Raw genomic sequence first — 19,172 nt, 5'->3', positions numbered from 1 at the left:
TTTTGGGTATTTTGAGCATTAACTCTTTCTAGACCACATAATCCTCCATTTTTATGGACTCAGGCCATGACGTATTCACATTTTTATGAACAATGAAATGATCTGAAATATGAATTTTGATCAACATAAGAAGGAAGTGCCTTCGCTCACACCAAATGGATCCCTAAATTCAAGTGAAGCTTGGAGTAGAGAGATGAAATTACAGGGACCAAAAATGGACACCAATAGAAGTAATGGCAGGCTCAAAATGAACTCCACTTTTGAGTTCTGACAGCCTTTTCTCCAATTAAAGAGAGGAAGCTAATTTAGTTCACTTTACAATATTACTTGACGATATATTATTCGGCTTTTTCTTGGAGAAATGATTTGATTGTAGGCTATTGGTTCAACCATCACAGGCTTTTCTTGCTGAGAAAAACATGACATAAGGCTCATTAGCAATATTTCCCGAAAATGGAAGCAAAGGCTCAGACTAGGGTTGTCAAATGTACAGAACGATCCCAATGTTAGGCAAATGCATTCATCCCATAAATATAGTTATATACCAAAAACGGCTTAACCCCTTTCCTTTTTGTCTTTTTCTCTGCTGCCCATTCAACGGTATTGAAATTAGGTGGGCATACAGCACCTAACCAGGCAGTTAATGTGGCAACAGCCGGATAATCTCCAAAACCCACAACAAAGAATTGAAAACTGTATTGAGAGTTATATACTTTAAATGTTTAATCCACTAGTTCATACCTGACAGTTTTAGTTTGTAACTTTTAAGAGTCTTTGACCATACCTTCCATTCCACCGTAACTAAATCAGGTGACACTTTTGTTAGCTTCATCTGCTATTCTCTTCCAAACGACCCAAAAGAAAAGTAGTTAACTACTTCAATTTCAATGCCATGATTCTTATCTTCTTCTCCCACACCATACAACTAGTTAAATATGTTGGCTTTTACTGGCATGATTTCATAGCGTCGAACCTAAAATATCATCTTTTACTAGATTCTTCACTTAATTGCTGTGGCCTGACAATGGGTTCCGCTGCTCCTGAGTATCAGCCATTGCTACTGGGTCTCGACTCCCATGCTCGGATACCCGATTTGTCATCCGTTGCAATCGAAGAGTTTTTGCAACACAGGCCGGTAGCTCTGCGATGGTGGCCAAGGCTTGTGGCATGGGAGTCCAGGCTTCTTTGGCTTCTATCTGGGGCTTCTATAGTAGTATCCATATTCAATTACATGCTCAGCTTTGTTACCTTGATGTTCACTGGACATCTGGGTGCTTTAGAGCTTGCTGGTGCCTCTATTGCTAGTGTTGGTATTCAAGGTCTTGCCTATGGGATTATGGTATTGTCTTCTTAACTCTGTTTTTTCCTTTGTTCTGTTTGGTTAGTTGCATGAGCACTTTGTTAATGTTTTTTGCCTTTTCCTTTTTGGGCTCCCCAAAATACAGTTGGGTATGGCCAGTGCAGTGCAAACTGTATGTGGACAGGCCTATGGGGCTAAGCAATACTCAGCAATGGGAATCATTTGCCAAAGGGCCATAGTCTTGCACTTGGGAGCGGCGGTCCTCCTAACATTTCTGTATTGGTTCTCTGGTGATGTACTCCAAGCAATAGGCCAAAGTGAAAGCATTGCTCAGAAAGGCCAAGTGTTTGCTCGAGGTTTGATCCCTCAAATTTATGCATTTGCCATAAGTTGCCCGATGCAGAGGTACTTGCAAGCACAGAATATTGTGAATCCTTTGGCATTTATGTCTGTTGGAGTATTCCTGGTCCACATTCTTCTGACGTGGGTTGTCGTCTATGTCTTGGGGTATGGCCTACTGGGAGCCGCTCTGACTCTCAGCCTCTCTTGGTGGTTTCTTGTTATTGTAAATGGTCTTTACATTCTTCTGAGCCCGTCTTGCAAGGAAACTTGGACTGGCTTATCCTTAAGAGCCTTCACAGGAATTTGGCCTTATTTCAAGCTCACTGTTGCTTCTGCTGTTATGCTTTGGTATGTGTCTGATGATTGTAGCTTACAACTACAATACACATTGTACTTTTCCTTTTGTCACTGCTCACTAGTTTGGGAATATGCTACATTTTTCTTTGTCTGATGTTAGCTTATAATAATGTAGTTTGGAGATATGGTACAACCAAGGGTTGGTGCTTATATCAGGGCTCCTTACTAATCCAACAATCTCACTTGACTCCATTTCAATTTGGTAAGTGAATGCCCCACTTCTCTCACTTGCAATTTTGCTTCCTTTATGTGAGCAAATCCTAATTTGGTTCAATCTTCAGCATGAATTATTTGAACTGGGACATGCAATTTATGCTCGGCCTCAGTGCAGCTGCCAGGTTAGCAAACCAATCAAAGCTCTAAATTGGATAATTCAATCCTTTGTTTTTTTTTCTGTGTCACTGAATATCGTCGTAAATTGGCCCTTGGCAGTGTTCGAGTCAGTAATGAGCTAGGGGCAGGTCATCCAAGGGTAGCAAAATTTTCAGTTTTTGTGGTGAATGGGACAAGTATCCTTATCAGCATAGTTTTCAGTGCAATTGTTTTGATATTCCGGGTTGGATTGAGCAAAGCATTTACAAGTGACTCTGAGGTTATAGAGGCAGTTTCAGACTTGACTCCACTGCTTGCCATCTCTGTTTTCCTAAATGGCATTCAGCCAATCCTCTCAGGTAATCATTCCTGAAAGAAACCAACAAATTATGTATGACCCAAAGTTTTGGTCTATCTTCTTGTTTATAATATTCTACTCTGTTTTGGAATTTCAGGGGTGGCAATAGGGAGTGGATGGCAAGCAGTTGTGGCTTATGTAAACCTGGCCACTTACTACATAATCGGTCTCCCCATTGGATGTGTCCTCGGCTTCAAAACAAGTTTAGGAGTAGCTGTAAGTTTATTCACTGCCCATTTCTCCCCAAGTCCCTTATCAATTTTCCCTACCAATGGTATATTGAATGTGCACTATGACACTATTCAGGGAATCTGGTGGGGGATGATTATTGGAGTTCTTTTACAAACAGGAACTCTCATTATTCTCACTGCCAGAACCAACTGGAGCCAGGAGGTAATAACCTAATCTAATCAATAATGTATTTCATTTTTAACTGCCCAAATAATAACTTCAATGGTTTTGTAGGTTGAAAAGGCTGCTGACCGCTTGAAGACTTCTGCTAATGAGGAGAGAGAAGACTTGGTAACAGGGGTATCAGGAGCATGAGCCCACGTTAATATATTTCTCTGTTTTCCAAACACCCTCTTCTTTCAATTTTGAATATGTATTCTTGTAATTTTGGGTTAAGTCAATTCCTTGAGCAGGTTCGCTTTCTCTTTCTATTTTCCCCTTTGATTTACCTAAGATCACCTTATCTGAATCAAAATGTTATATCAATCGTAATATCCCAATAAATTGAAAAACCAAGGCCGGGCTTTCTTAGTTTGTCGCCAATTTGATGGTAATCCTCATCGTTGGATGATTCATTAAAAGTGCAAAATGAGCAACAATTTGCCCTCTCCAACATTGGCTTTTGCTTAAAGCTTAAGTCGACGATATACCAACTAAATTTGTTTCTGCCCCAATATGATAAATACGACAGTAGGATATTTGTCAAACTAAAATATTCTTCAGGGGCTCGGAAAGTCAGATGCTTGCTGTCGATGGATGAAACATGTCATTGGGCCTGATTCATGGATCGGTTATTTTTTATTAAAAGTGAGATGTATTACATTTGAAAATTCAAGTTTATATTAAAACTGAACTTAAATGGATCAGCCCATTTAATTAGTGGGCTGTTTCAAGTTAAGACAGCCCAATCTTGTCGATTTGAAAAAAAAAATTAATAATTTTATATATTTAGTTATATAAAATTAATAATTTAATTACTGATAGTATTACATATTTTATATATTTCAATATTATTAAATTTTTACTTGTTAAATTAATAATTTTAGTTAAAATTAAAATTTATTATTTTTTTATGACAATGAATATTAAATAATAAATTGATAATGAATCAAACCTTGAAATATTATTGCTATCGAAACAAGATTCAAATGGTTTGCTTGAAGATGAGGATTGAGGAGGATATAAATGAGTCTTGAAGTTTCCATTTATTTGATTATACACTTATGCTTATGGGATAGTAATTTATGTTAAAAATTAAAACTTTATTTATATTTGACGTAATTTATTTACTTATTTATATTTAGTATACTTTATTTATTTGTAATATGTTTTTGTTATTCAATCTATGGATTAAATTATAGAACAATTTTATTGATAGGTAGGTAGAATTGTAAAAATGAATTTGTTTTTTGAAAGAAAAAAAGAAGTGGGTTGGCTCAACCTGATCCATGGGCTGGTTAAAGTTTTGATGGCCTATGTAAAAAAAAGCTAGCTCGACCCAATCCATATTTTTTCAACCTAAGAGGATTTGGGTCACGTTGGATTGAATCAGTTCATATTAACACCTTTATCAATGGGTAAAGAGTTTATTGGGTTTTAAAGTTTTGTTTCAAAAAAATATACAAACTTAAATGAAATCTAGATATTCTTCCTGCAATGAAGATGTTCGGAATTGAAATGATCAAAATATCCGATAAGTTTTTGTATTCATGCATTTTTTTCAATTTAGTTCTTGTACTCAAAATTAAAATAATTTAGTTTCTTAATTTTGAAAATTATTTTAATTTAGTCCTTAATGACATCCTATTTTGTCATTAAAAGAAATGACATCAATATTGACATGACACTAACATGATGACGCGTTAATGTTATATGACATCGACGTGATAACGTGATGATATGATAATACTACGTAGTATTAATATGATTACATGACAATGTTGACACGGCATTGACCTGTCAATATGTTAGTGCCACGTGACAATGCTAACGAGACCAATCAAGAAAAAAAAATTATATTCATGCATTTTGTTCAATTTAGTTTTTATACTTAAAATTGAAGTAATTTAGTCCCTTAATTTTGAAAATTATTTCAATTTAATCTTTCTTTCTAATGACATCCTATTTTGCTATTAAAGGAGATGACATTAACATTGACATGACACAACATGATGGTGTGTCAGTGTCATTTGATATCGACATGATGACGTGATGATATGATAGTGCTACGTAGTATTAATATGATTTCATGACAATGTTGACGTGGCACTGACATGTGAACAATGTTGACGTGGCACTGACATGTGAACAATGTTGACATGTCAATGCCACATGACAATGCTAACGAGACAGATCAAGAAAAATTTTTTTTTTGAAAAAAGATCTGCGTCATATCATAAAGACTAAATTAAATAGAATTAAGTTGCTAAGAGATTAAATTGAAAAAAAATAAAAAAAATAAATATTTAAGTACATAATATATAAACTTATTAATAAATCAAATATTCAAGTGTAAAAAATTTATGGTATTAAAATATATATATTTTTTAGAATATGTACATTAATTTATCTTTTTTGTAAAAATTAAGATTGAATTCCTCTTCTATAAAAAAATTTTGAAAAAAATTTCATACCTAAAGCTAGAGTTAGATGAATAACTTATATTCTATTAGAATAAAATAATCTAAAAAGCTAAATAAATTTTTTTTTCTTCTGTTTATAATAGTTTAAAAATGTGAAATTTATATTCTAAATTTGACTTCGTTTTTAATTTGAGTTGAGCATAAATTAACAAAATATGTTGATTTAGTTACAGTTTTCACAATTTATAAATGCCCATTCTTTTGGAATTATTCAACCTTATCCAATTTACCTTTTATTTAAATTTATTCAAAGTGTCTTTATAAAATAATTTTATTTTAATTCAAAAATCAAATTTAAATTATGCTAAATTTAAATTTAAATTATTAATTTCAATCTACAAATAAATTGTAAATACAAAATAAAATTGTACAAATATTTATTATTATATTTAACTTGATCAGCCATCTTTAACCCAGGACATTCCAGCTTAAAAAAATTAAAATATTAAACAAAATAAAAACGTAAAAAATAAACAAAAATTGAAAGGGTAGAACAGTTCAGATTTGATGAGTGTAATAAGAGATTTGTCATGCCCAAATTAAAAAAGTCAAAATAAGAAATTATTTTTATAATGATTGTTAACTCCATATCTCTTTTTTTCATGTAAAAAAGTTAATAAGACTCAGACATGCGCAAACTTTGTCATCAAAGAGCTGCTTGGCACTTAAATTAAAGAGTTTAAGAAAAAAAATCCAAATCAGAATCTAGAAACATAAATATGTTGTTATTACCTTAATTTTGTAATAATTAATTGATGAATTAAACTTTTAACGAGAAAAAGAAAAAACGAAGAAGAACACTGAGAAGTGGTCAAGGAGAAGAGTAGCTATTACTTTTTATAATTGTGAAAACAAAACCTTAATTCTAAACATTTTTAGGATTTGTGTAAATTCCAATATTGTTACTCTATACGTATATATCCAACAGGATCAAGATAAAATATTAGGATTTTTTTATAAAAAGAAAATTCAAACTTAATTTTTATAAAATAAATAAATTAATATACTTATTATGAAATAAAATAATCAAGTAAAAAAATATTTATAAATATATATTTCTTAACACTATAAATCTTTTACATCTAAAGATTTAGCTTATTAATAAATATATGTATCATTTACTTAAATATTTATATTTTTTATTTATTCCCTCAATATTTTAATTTTATTCAATTTAATCATTATATTATAATTTTTATTTAATTTGATCTCTATAACGTGATTAAGATTTTTTTTGAATTTTTTTTTTCTTGATCTACCACATCAATATTGTCACGTCATCATATTAATACCACATAACACTAGCACGTCATCATATTAAAGCTCCGCCATCCAAACGAGCTAAGTCTGCACTGATGTTAGTTTCTTAAATAGCAAAATTGAATGCCGTTAGGAAAAATGATAAAATTAAAGTAATATCTAAAATCAAAAAATTAAGTTGTTTTGATTTTAAATATAAAGATTAATTTAAACAAAATACATGAATACATTGACTTTATGAATATTTTGACCGTATTAAAATAAGCCATAGATAATCTATGAGCAACTTGTTCACATTATCTCCTAAAGCATCTTGATCACCCGTAAAGCATCTCCTTCAGTTCGATAAATATTGCAGGAGTAAGATCTATCTTGGTACATACAATTCTAGCTAAGCTGTGAAGGCTTGTTGGCTGCAGCAATTTTTCTCCCAGAACAAATTGTAAAAACCAGAGAAAGAAGGGGTAGGGGAGAGGGACATCTCCCTATTCACTTTTCAGGTAGGCTCAAAAAATTCAATGAAATCCTTCATGCCAACAACGTTAATGGACTATGTGGCAAAAACAATAAAGAACACTCTTGTGAAAAAGAAGTACATATGTTATATATATATATCACAGGTTAGATGACGCTATGCGGCTGTGCCGGTGCATTGTTTAGTGTTAGGGGACAATCTTTCCAAGTTAAGTACTTGTAATATATATATATATATACACTACAAGTTAGATGCCGCTATGCGGCTATGCCGGTGCATTGTTTAGTGTTGGGGACAATCTTTTCAAGTTAAGTACGTATAATAATCGTTTACTGTCCCTCGTTGTTTGCCTCTCCGGTTCTGTTTCATGGCTTCTTTTTTTGTCCTTTTGTTTCTGTTGTTGAGTGTTGCATTGTTTTTGATGGAAACTTCGTCCTTTTTCATCTCAATAGAGCTGCTATTAAAAAAAAATGATTGGGGAACTAAGATTGTAGATTTCTTTTTATTAAATTATGGACCAAAACATAACTTTTTGAACATGGGCGACTAAAAATCAAAATAAAAAAACCTTTTGATGACCAATTTTGGCAATTTACCTATGCATGGGACACACTTCTCCTACACGCTAAAGGAACGTAAGACTGACGGCCATTGGTCGTCTTTAGGCTCTAAACAAGCCATTGATAACTCCAAAGTCTGCAAGTCACTCTCCCTAATTGGCACACTCAAAAACCGAATTAATTGCAGTAGGCTTCTTTTGTTGGCAAAACAAACAATAGAAGGTCAATAAATTTCATCGTTCACCTACCCTTCTTAAAAATTAAGGGGTGGTTGAACACGAGGACCAATCTATACGGCTGCACCCAATTTTTTTTCCTGGATTATTAGCACCTCAAAGGAAACCATAAATGGATACGATGACATTCTAGATATGAGCTTCTACCATCGGAAAAGAAAATTAATCGTACCACACAGACTGTATATATCATAAGCGGAAAACATGGGCAGAGAGGAGCAGCAACCCTTGCTAGTAGGCCGGAATAATATTTATGATTTGCAGTCGGATGCAATCGAAGACGTTTTGGAGAAAAGAGAAGCAGTGGGAGTGGGATGGTGGGCGAGGCTGGTTGCATGGGAGTCAAGGCTTCTTTGGGTGCTGTCTGGCGCATCCATAGTTGTCTCAGTATTCAATTACTTGTTGAGCTTTGTCACCTTGATGTTCACCGGTCATCTTGGGGCATTGGAGCTGGCTGGAGCCTCCATAGCCAGCGTGGGAATTCAGGGTCTTGCTTATGGGATTATGGTATGTGTGTTTTTTTTTTTTTATTCGTTACATCAAGTTTTAACTTTATTTAGGGATAATATAATATTAACTTTCAAGCCCTAGGGATAATATATATAATTTAAGTCAAAGTCTTTTGTCTTACCTGATTTCACATCAATTGGTTTATGTATGGATGAATACTAAATTTTTTCTGTTGTTTTTTTTAATAAATTTATCACTATGATAAAATAAATAATTTATTATAAAATGTCTTGACTTTATTTAAATTTTAATAATAATTTCATACGAATCTATTAACATAAATACATGAGTTTAATGAGTAAACTTGAGATGTTTTAAATGCCTTTCTTCTTTCTCTATTCTTTTTTCTTTTCTTTCAATTTAGTCGACGGGCGTTCCCTTATGTCGACTGGCCCCTCCGCCATCTAGCATTCTTGTGACATCGACGAGAGCCAGATTACGTTAGAAGGGTGTGATTTGGCATTTTCATGACTAGATTTGGTTGGAGAGCACCAGGTAGATCTGACGTTCCTGCGATCGGATTTAGCCAAAGAACATCCGTTCAACACTTGTCATGTCATTCTGTATCGTTGCTACTGGATTTAGTTGGGAAAGTCAAATTCGACGTTCTTGCGAACGAATTTAGCCTGGGAAGATCAACACTTGCCATGTCGTCCTTTGTTGTTGCTATTGTTCACGATGTAGAAAATTTAGTGAGAGAAGAGAGAGAATGCTTGGTTAGAGAGAGAAAAAAATTGTAAAAATAAAAAATTATATTTTATATATTTAAAATAAATTAAAAGTAAAATTATTTTAAAAAATATTATCATATCATTAACGAAAATATTAACAATTAATTAATAATATGATTTATGTGTCTAATAAAAAATATATTTTTTAGATAAATTATCGATAAATGTATTTATGTGAAATTATAATCAAAATTTTAAAAAATAAAAGTATTTTATACAATAATTTAAGATAAAAGTGAAAAGACTTTTTAGAAAGTTTGAAACACTTTTGCTCCTTCCAGTCCTACGCAACTAACCAAACCTCTCAAAGGGGAAAGTGAACATTGCAACCAAAAGCCATCATACTTGAAATGAAGAATTTAGAATCTTCATCTCGTTTCAAATGAAAAGAATTTTATCCTATTAATTTTTAAAGATTTCTTTAAAATAATAAATATTACTTTAATATTACATTTATTGAAATATTAAATTTAGAGATATATATATATATTTATATATCTTATTTTAATTTTTACAACTTTTAGTTTTGAGGATGCAATAATTGCAAAATAAAACAACAAAAGATATGCTTGCGTGCACTATGTTACGAGGTTAATTATCTATCAATTATAAATGTTTTCTTATATTATGAATTATAACGATGAATTAAAGAATTTAGTTAGAGTGGCTAATAATTAAATGGTGTGAACCCAAAATTCTGATTGTTTATGTGAATATAAATACAAAAATATAGTTTATAAAATTATGATTAGTAAATTATTTGGGTGATCGAATTAAATTTATATTTTTTTATTTCATTAATGTAAAATATTGTGTTAAAAAACCGTTTTTTTAGTGACTTAGACAAAAAAGTCAACTAAATTTTCCTTATTTGTATTTAATTTCATTAATGTTTTTAACGTTTTTTTTTAATCTTAAAAACAGTTGGGCATGGCCAGCGCGGTGCAAACTGTGTGCGGCCAAGCTTACGGGGCTAAGAAATACGCAGCCATGGGCATCATTTGCCAAAGAGCAATCGTTTTGCACATAGGAGCCGCAGTCCTCCTCACGTTTCTGTACTGGTATTCAGGTGCAGTCCTTAAAGCAATAGGCCAATCTGAGAGCATAGCCGAGCAGGGCCAAGTCTTCTCTCGTGGTTTGATCCCTCAACTTTACGCATTTGCTTTAAGCTGCCCCATGCAGAGGTTCCTGCAAGCTCAGAACATAGTTAATCCCCTTGCATTTATGTCTGTCGGGGTTTTCCTCTTGCACAGTCTTCTTTCATGGCTTGTGATCAATGTATTGGAGTACGGCCTTATTGCAGCATCTCTGACTCTCAGTCTCTCCTGGTGGTTTCTCGTCGTTGCCACCGGGCTTTACATTGTTCTAAGTCCTTCTTGCAAGGAGACTTGGACCGGTTTATCCATTAAGGCTTTTAAAGGAATTTGGCCTTATTTCAAGCTCACCGCTGCTTCTGCTGTTATGCTTTGGTATGTCTTCAGAACCCGAATGGCCATAAGCTAGCTTCATTTATCAATCATTAGTGTCAACCTTGTAGCCATTGGCAATGCAGGTTGGAGATATGGTACAGCCAAGGACTGGTGCTCATATCTGGTCTTCTCCCTAACCCTACAATCTCACTAGACTCCATTTCCATTTGGTACGTTAACGCCTGCTGCCTCTTCTCATACATGCCTGGTTGTCTTTCATGTACAAGTCTGATAGATAAATCCATGCGTTTTCAGCATGAATTACTGGAACTGCGACATCAACTTCATCTTAGGCCTTAGTGCAGCAGCCAGGTTAGTAAAGCAAGTAGTCTATAAAATGTTCAATTTGGCGTTGCCGATATAGCTGCATATTTGATCTGCCATTTGTGATTAGTTAATGGTTGTTGGGCTATACTGGACTTGACAGCGTTCGCGTGAGCAATGAGCTAGGAGCAGGTCATCCAAGGCTTACCAAATTTTCAGTTATAGTGGTGAATGCAACCAGCATTTCCATCAGTGTGGTTTTCACTGCAATTATTTTGATATTTCGAGTTGCTTTAAGTCGAGCTTTTACAAGCGATGCTGAGGTCATAAAAGCAGTGTCCAATTTGACTCCACTTCTTGCCATCTCCGTTTTCTTGAATGGCGTTCAGCCTATACTCTCAGGTATGTTTCTTCGAGAAAACTGGCCAGAGGCCAACCAGCCACCAGGCTGAACCCCTCCTTTGTCTTGGGAATTTCAGGAGTGGCCATTGGGAGTGGATGGCAACATATTGTGGCTTATGTCAACCTGACCACATACTACGTTATTGGTCTTCCAATTGGATGCATTCTTGGCTTCAAAACTAGTTTAGGAGTGGCAGTAAGTGGTTCTTCAATCTCTGTTCTCAGATTATTACTTGATTTTTTATAAAAAAAAAATTTTTGAAATAAATATTTGAGTTGTCTTTTAACACTGTTGGTTAGGGTATATGGTGGGGGATGATTATTGGGGTTCTTCTACAAACAACAACTCTAATCTTTCTCACAGCCAGAACAAACTGGAACACAGAGGTAATTAATTTCATTTTTAATCAATAGTGGATTTGGGGATCTTACTAGTTAGTTCAGTATTTCTATACCTACTTATTTTGTAGGTTGAAAAAGCTGCTGACCGCTTGAAGAAATCAGCCAATGAGGAGACACTACAATTGGTAACAGGTGTATAAGAACACGAACAACCCTTGAAGCATCTTATCGAGATGGGCTTGTAAAGGCCGGAGTGAAGCGTATTCAGAATTTGGTGGCTTGGGTTTGAGTCTCGAACGGTTTTGGATTTAACAATCCCTTGATCGAGTTGACAACTTTGGAGTTCTTAGGTTTATGTTGGGCTATCATTTTGTTTAAGTTTATACTTAAAACTTCTCATTAATAAAGCATCTTTTCTCCAAACTCTGGCCCCCTTTCCCTTTCAACTTTTGCATTTATTTAAAGAAAGCTCGTTTACTCGGGAATGTACAAGTTGGTGAATTGGCATCCAGTTTGAAGACTCTAAACAGAAAACCATCAATTTACTGTCTACCGTGTCAGGTAGAGATCAAGAAGTACCGGTGTGAGTTCACTGCGGTCGATCACAAGATGATCCAGCATTTTTTCTACAAGGATCTGATTTTACATGTAACAAGAAAAGAGTCTGCTCAAAAGCCATTAATACCAGAGATACAATCAAATCATTATAACATGGCAAGGAACTATGTATAACAGCTCTGGTGTCCAGCGAAACTCTACCTAATTTAACTCACTGATATTTTTTCATGGCTGAGGAAAACCCACCCAGGAAACAAAATTCCAGGCTTTACAAATCAACCGAGCATGCAAGTATGTACAAATTGCTTTTCTTGATAATTATCACTGATAACTATAGCTGACCCAGTTCTTCTATATCATCGTAATCTTCTTCATTGAGAAACCTAGAAAATCCATTATCCTTTGCCTCCATACACCCTACAAGTTGGTTGGCCTCTTTCTGTTCATCTGCAGTTTTTGCTAAAGATAAAAGAATGTTTTTTGCTTTCCTGTCAGGTGGAACACCAGAAGATTCCATTTCTTTATACCAAATAACAGCACTACCAAAATCCCTGTTCTTCCCATACGCATCCATGAGAGTCGTGAAGATGGTTTGATTTGCTTTGATACCCTTTAACTGCATTTCTTCATATGTCTCCATCATCTTTTCAAGATTATTTACCTTGGCATATCCTTTCATCAAAGTCCCATATGTGACAACATTTGGTTGAAGCCCATCTTGTTTCAGTCTTTTGAAGAAATTTTCAGCACCCTCCAAATCGGATGCATTGACATAAGCCGATAACATAGTTGTATAAGAGCAGATATCAGGGGTGTATCTGCAAAGAAGTACAAAGTAAAAGTTAATGTAGCTGTTTGGACCTTGCATCAATTGTACATGTTAGTGCTTCATAAGGATAAAAGGCTAACCACCTTAGAACTTGGCGGTCCTAATAGACAATCAGAAGGAGTAAAATTACACCCATTAAAAGTTCTATTGAATATTTCTCTACTTTCGTAGAGAAAAAAAGTTTCAAATGTGATGGGTATTGCTTTGCTAAAAATTGGGTGAGAAAAATACAGTGAACATCAATAGCAAGACAAACTAAAAGCAGAGAAAATTAGAAAAGGATAGCAGATATGGTGGCTTCCATGGACAGCAGAAATCAAAGAAATATTGCTTAATCTGATTGAAGGTGAATGCAAGCAAAATCTTTTTCCACTCAATTTTAAAGAAAAATAATATCTACAAAAACCATGGATTTTGAGGAACAACATTTAAGGCAGAATCACATGAGAAAAACATATGTATAACCAGATAACAATTATCATCTTTCTTTACAACATATTAGGGCTTAGATAGAATTTGAAGACTTGGATGGCAGAGGTGATTTGCACTTGGAAGAATAATAATGTAATTAAAATCAAATTGAGTTGTAGCAACTCTTTCATACATACAATAGAGAACAATAGAAATTATGTGGGCCCAGTTCCAACCATTACTTTTTAGTGTATTACTTTCCAATATGCCATCAAGAACTACATAATCACAAATAAGTTACAAATACCCCCATCCCCACGCCCTGTGACCCAAAAAAAAAAACAATGGGTTGAGCATGTGGCTGCAAATTATGTCAATTTTGAAATATAATCAAATTTCGTTCCTAAAGAAAGGTGCACATCTAAAACTAACTTTTTTAAGTACAAGAAAAATGGAATGAACTAAAATAAGATAACTAAACATAGGAAACAGAAACCATGCATTTGGAAATGTCCTTATAGCAGCTTCACTTTCAGATTAGAATACTTTACCTGTCTCTTCTCATGCTTTTGAACACAGTCCGAGCTTGCTCCACCATTCCCGAAATTGCAAATGCATCAAGCAAAATATTATATGATTTATGGGTAGGCCTGGAAAAGAGACAGAATGGGATAGCACTGAGACCTCCAAAAAAATGGTTGGGTATCAACTTTGACAGAAAGAATATATAGCTGTTAAATGGCTAGCCACAAACTTGAAAGTTAATTAGTAATGAAACTGAACTCTAAATTAAACCCCAAAAAAGAAGTTGATGGTTAGAAAGAACATATAGCTGTTAAATGGCTAGCCACAAACTTAACAGTCAATTAATGAATGAAAACCAGAAAACTGAAATCTCTAAATTAAACCAGAAAAAGAAATTAATGGTTAGTCACTTGCTAATGGCATGATGAAGTTGGCATTATGCACCACTAAATCAACTGTATCTTGTCCACTCTCCTCATATTGGTATTGCATCTATATCCATGAGGATGCACAGTAAATAAATCGGATATGAATCCGTATTATTCTTCATGCATACAAAGAATGATCACACATTCTTCTACTCTGGCTAAAGCCGGTATAAGAAAGAATACAAGATCACCGGGCACACTGGTAAGATATTGCCCTAGATTTAAGTCACAAAATAAGACATGTTGGTTTGCCTCACTTCTAATTATGACTTCAATCATCAAAGTCAATTTAACCAGTCCAATGAACTATTCCTAACACCAGAAACCATTATTACTAGAATAAATCTAAGATGCAAACAACTACGTTGCATCAACCTTTTAGGGAATCAAAATGTTTTTTGGTACAAATTGACATGTCCAGGTGTAGGGGGGAGTTGCACCCTAGACCTTTAACCCTCTAATGGAGTGTTAACAACCAAATTACTGAAGGTCATCTATTAAGAGGCCAAACTGTTCTGACTAGACTTATAATTTTAAATCAGAAATATGAGGTGCCAAATATGAAAATTAGTGAGTGTCTTTGCTGAATTCACTTCCTGTTCTATTTTTCAAGTGAGCATGGCAGTTGAGAACCATCAACTCTACATTAGAAGCGAGTAAAAAGCTCAACCTACTGACTACATTAGTTTCATATTAAAGCACAGTGGGATCTAACTTGGTTATACAAGTTGAACTTGCACACCTGATTCCAGCATCCAGCATCTCCTCAAAAACAGCCAAAGCTTCCTCTTCCCTCCTAGCTTTTCCATAAGCATTAATGAGCAAGGCATAACTCACAACATCAGGCCGAAGACCAGCTCTTTGCATCTAAAATACCATTTTTATTTTGAAGTGTTACAAATTTATCATCAATGAGAAAGAACAAAGAACTCAAAAAGATTAGACACTGGTATAAGGACAAGAAGCACTCTGTGTCTATTTTCTTGCAGCAAAATTATCGTATCCACCATTTCAAACTTTTGTTGGATTTTGGTATTACCTAAGTACAATAAACCATACAATACAGGATAACTGAGGTGTTTTTAAATTAAGATGCATGGGACTATTTCAGCACACATACATAACAGATATGCCTATACTTACATATAGTAAAAAAAATGTGATTACCCACAAGGGCATTTTGCAAGTGCGACACATTTTTGAAAGGTCAACATGAATATCCATGAATGTCAAAACCAACAAATTGATAAAGCTATCAGAAATATGGATATATACAATAGATGTATAAATGAGGGAAAAAGAACATTAATATCACTCTGAAAATCAAATGTTTTATGCAGCATCTTCTAGTACTAAAACATAACATAAAATTATAAGGTTAGCTGTTGACAATATTTTTGCAGTGGATATTGCAACAACTCCAAAAAGTTTAAAAAAGACCATATGCAAAATTTTCCCACTTCACTGGTTAAGTGCATTTTTGAAGCAGATATTTCAAGATCATAACATGCTGATTAAGAACTTTACCAACTAGACCTTTATAATCTAAAAAAAAAATTGCAGTCACAACCTCAGAATTTGAAAATCCAGCAAAGACCCACAAGATCACATATGTGTCAGATTTTTCTTCCCTCAAATAAATAGAACCACCAGAACACCAATTTCCAACAATCTTTTTTCAACAGAAACATACCCAGAAGGAGGTCTTGATTAAGGATTTCACACTCAATGTAGAGAGCTAAGTATGACTCCAACACAGATTTTTTTTTTAAATAATTTTTTATTGCAAAATTTGCTTAATTGTGTGATGGCTTTCATTTGTTTATGTGCAATTCAGTCTTTAGTTTCTTAAGCTACAAATTTTAACTAAAGTACAAGGAAATATTACCATAGGACCACTGATTAAACATAATTTTTTTTTTTTGAAAAGACTGATTAAACATAATTTATCGACCAAGATGATCAAAATAAGATCTATATGCTATCCTCAATTGAGACCACTACTAAATACCTCATCTTCGTACTGTTATAAATGGAATATCAAGGATATGGTGGCCAAAGCAGGATGATATTAAAATTTGAGAACATAGAGGATCATATAGAAAAATGAATGGAACTTTATGATTTCAGCATCAGCTAAATGATAGAAAACAACATTATCTCTTGGTATGTTGAAAAATTTACATGAGCAGGATAAGTTATCAAAACAAAATATTGGACATCATATGACCTCAGAAAATTCAACAATCATTCCAAAGTTCCTCTTTGATTAGTGGGCTGAAGAAAAATTGGTGCAACTTATGATTTCCATAAAATTTTCTTTCAAAAAAAATGTATAACTACATCCACATGCTATAATACATAAAGACATGAAAAGTAGGTCAGATAAGGCACAAAAATTCTACCTGATCATATATCTTTGAAACTTCCTTGTAATTAGTTTCAAATGTCATAAGACTATTGTAAGTGACTGTGGATTGCTTAACTCCCCGTTCAGCCATCAGTGCAAATAGTTTACGTGCCTTCTCATAACTCCCAGCCTTCTTATACATATAAATCATCATGTGGAACATTTTTTGGTCCGGCTTCAAAGGTGATTTTTCCTTATCCAAAAGTGTCTCAAAAACTTCTTCGGCTTCCTTAAATTTCTTTCCCTAACAAGATATTGAAAGATGGATGCTCAGATAAAAGAGTACAGACAAAAATATAATGAAAACAAGAAGGCAAACAGCAACCAAACAATTTGAAATATGCCTTAGTTAACATAGTCTCCTTTTCTGGAAACCCAAAATGGATGCTCTGCCTATAGCATATTGTGGATAATTTTTTAATAGATCTATATAAATTAATTTTGTAAAGAATGAAAAAGTTTTAAAGAAGATAAGAAAGGGTTTTTGAAGAAACAGACTACCTCAACTAGTATTTTAAGTATTATTTGATATGTCAGAGCAGAAGGTTCAGGGCCTGAAGACTGCATCCTTCTAAAGATAGCTTCAGCATTATTGTATCGACCTCCTCTTCCATATGCTTCCATAAGAGCAGTATGTGAGACAACACTTGGTGCATAACCCTTTTTATTTATAAAGCTCATAATTCTCTCAGCCTTGTTGAAGTCCCCTTGCTTTCCATATGCTGTTATAAGCATTATGAAATCCATTTCACCGAAGTCCCACCAGCTCTGTGCTCGAAGCCACTCAAGGATCTATAGGATAAAAAAGATTAGCATATAATGAGCAATTAGAATATAAAAATCACACAGTTTCACATTTACACAATTTATAATTCAAAAGATCTGGTCTATTGTAAACATAAAATGAAAAAAAAAATGTCTGTTTTTTTACAAACTAGGAACATATTATTGTTCGCAAGAAACTCAAAGCTCAAGTCATTTTCCAAAGTAGGTGGTTGCATTTCTGTCTGATAGTAAGTCTATCTGTATTTCATCCCTGCTCTTTTCCCCCTTCACTCCGTGTGTGTTTGTTTCTAAATTGATCAAAAGAACAGCAAGAACAAAGTAACTGGTACCAAGGGCATAGCCATGAAGTTTTGCCAAAAATAAGCTGAGACACTGTTGCACCAAATTCATTCCTGGATGCATTTAATTATGCCTTCTATTTTGGCTATAGTACTTTTTACCTTTTCACGAAATAAAATGGTTTGCTTTTGCACTATAATGACAACACCATCATACTGGCGCCTAGTTAGATTTCTTATATTAAGGGGGAGTTATGTGTTGAAATTTTATCAGCAATCAACAAAAAAATCCATTAAGTCTCCTGAAATTCAAAAGTTCTTTAGTGTTGTATTTGATCAATATCAGTCAGAAGCATAAGTTGGGCAGATTGTTAAAACTCACTCAAGACCTAGAGCATATTTATTGGCAAAGGAAACATTGCAAATAGGTAAAGTTAAAAATGTTAAATCATATAAGGCTCATAACATAGATATATTTAATGAAAGATACCTCACTAACATATTGCCATTTTTTCATCTGCTTAAATCTAACCAAGGTGCCTAAAACCAAGTCTCTAGGAAGAGATTCTTCATTAGTCCGTTGGCGTCTAAGTACTGTAGAAGCAGAACCTGTGTCCTCGATATCCTTCATCAGTCTCCTCCAGCTCTTCTGATTAGCTTCATCAGCTGCATCTTTGAAATGTTCCACTTTCTTCCTCTTCCTCAAAAATTTTCTTGGAGCCAACATTCCCATTGAGATTACCCCAACTAAAGGATTATTACCGTCTGCTTTCAGTAACCTGAAAAAAGAAAATATACAAACCACCAGAATTCAACCCAATGAAAAAAGGCATTCAAAATATAGAATCTTTAGTAAAAGAAGAGAAATGGGTAGTGATAAAAAGGAGAGAAAAGGACCTTGGGGATTGTCCAACTTTGAGAATTGCATGTTTAGTTGAGAAGTAAAGCTTTGGGGGAAGCGGGTCTCCCACAAGAGTTGTAGAAAAGGTAAGGCGAGAATTGTTGGCCTTCACAGAGGGCAGTGGCGACCGTCTGAATATGTTTTGGTGAAGCCCGTAGCCAATCGAAGCAGAAGGAGATGTCTCCATTTCTCCTTCCGAGTTCTAAGTTCTAAACGAGGATAGAAATAGATACGTTCTTAGCACAGTATATGAAT

General features: G+C 34.1%; 3 protein-coding genes across 3 annotated transcripts; 2 read left to right on the top strand and 1 right to left on the bottom strand.

Moving 5' to 3' along the window:
• Window positions 1–845: 845 nt before the first annotated feature.
• LOC110409209 (protein DETOXIFICATION 41-like) lies at window positions 846–3,329 on the top strand. The gene is made up of 8 exons (XM_021418481.2): window positions 846–1,339; window positions 1,446–1,990; window positions 2,115–2,201; window positions 2,281–2,337; window positions 2,432–2,670; window positions 2,767–2,885; window positions 2,976–3,062; window positions 3,135–3,329. The coding sequence occupies exons 1-8, from the start codon at window positions 893–895 to the stop codon at window positions 3,213–3,215; spliced, it is 1,662 nt and encodes a 553-aa protein (XP_021274156.1). The 5' UTR covers window positions 846–892; the 3' UTR covers window positions 3,216–3,329.
• Window positions 3,330–8,057: 4,728 nt separating this feature from the next.
• Window positions 8,058–12,201, top strand: LOC110409302 (protein DETOXIFICATION 41-like). Its single transcript, XM_021418600.2, has 8 exons — window positions 8,058–8,580; window positions 10,239–10,783; window positions 10,867–10,953; window positions 11,039–11,095; window positions 11,211–11,449; window positions 11,527–11,645; window positions 11,750–11,836; window positions 11,920–12,201. The coding sequence occupies exons 1-8, from the start codon at window positions 8,278–8,280 to the stop codon at window positions 11,989–11,991; spliced, it is 1,509 nt and encodes a 502-aa protein (XP_021274275.1). The 5' UTR covers window positions 8,058–8,277; the 3' UTR covers window positions 11,992–12,201.
• Window positions 12,202–12,391: 190 nt separating this feature from the next.
• Window positions 12,392–19,149, bottom strand: LOC110408874 (pentatricopeptide repeat-containing protein At3g59040-like). Its single transcript, XM_021417999.1, has 7 exons — window positions 18,914–19,149; window positions 18,507–18,795; window positions 17,454–17,744; window positions 16,948–17,196; window positions 15,285–15,409; window positions 14,141–14,239; window positions 12,392–13,167 (listed from the first exon to the last, which is right to left on the bottom strand). Exons 1-7 carry the CDS (start codon window positions 19,102–19,104, stop codon window positions 12,681–12,683), a joined length of 1,731 nt encoding a protein of 576 aa, XP_021273674.1. The 5' UTR covers window positions 19,105–19,149; the 3' UTR covers window positions 12,392–12,680.
• Window positions 19,150–19,172: the final 23 nt, after the last annotated feature.

This window comes from Theobroma umbraticum, unplaced genomic scaffold, assembly GCF_002168275.2.
Source record: "Theobroma umbraticum cultivar Fairchild unplaced genomic scaffold, ASM216827v3 scaffold_44.0, whole genome shotgun sequence".
Classification (NCBI taxonomy): Eukaryota; Viridiplantae; Streptophyta; class Magnoliopsida; order Malvales; family Malvaceae; genus Theobroma; species Theobroma umbraticum.
Note: the sequence above shows the minus strand (reverse complement) of the source record. Positions and strands in the feature narration are given on the sequence as shown.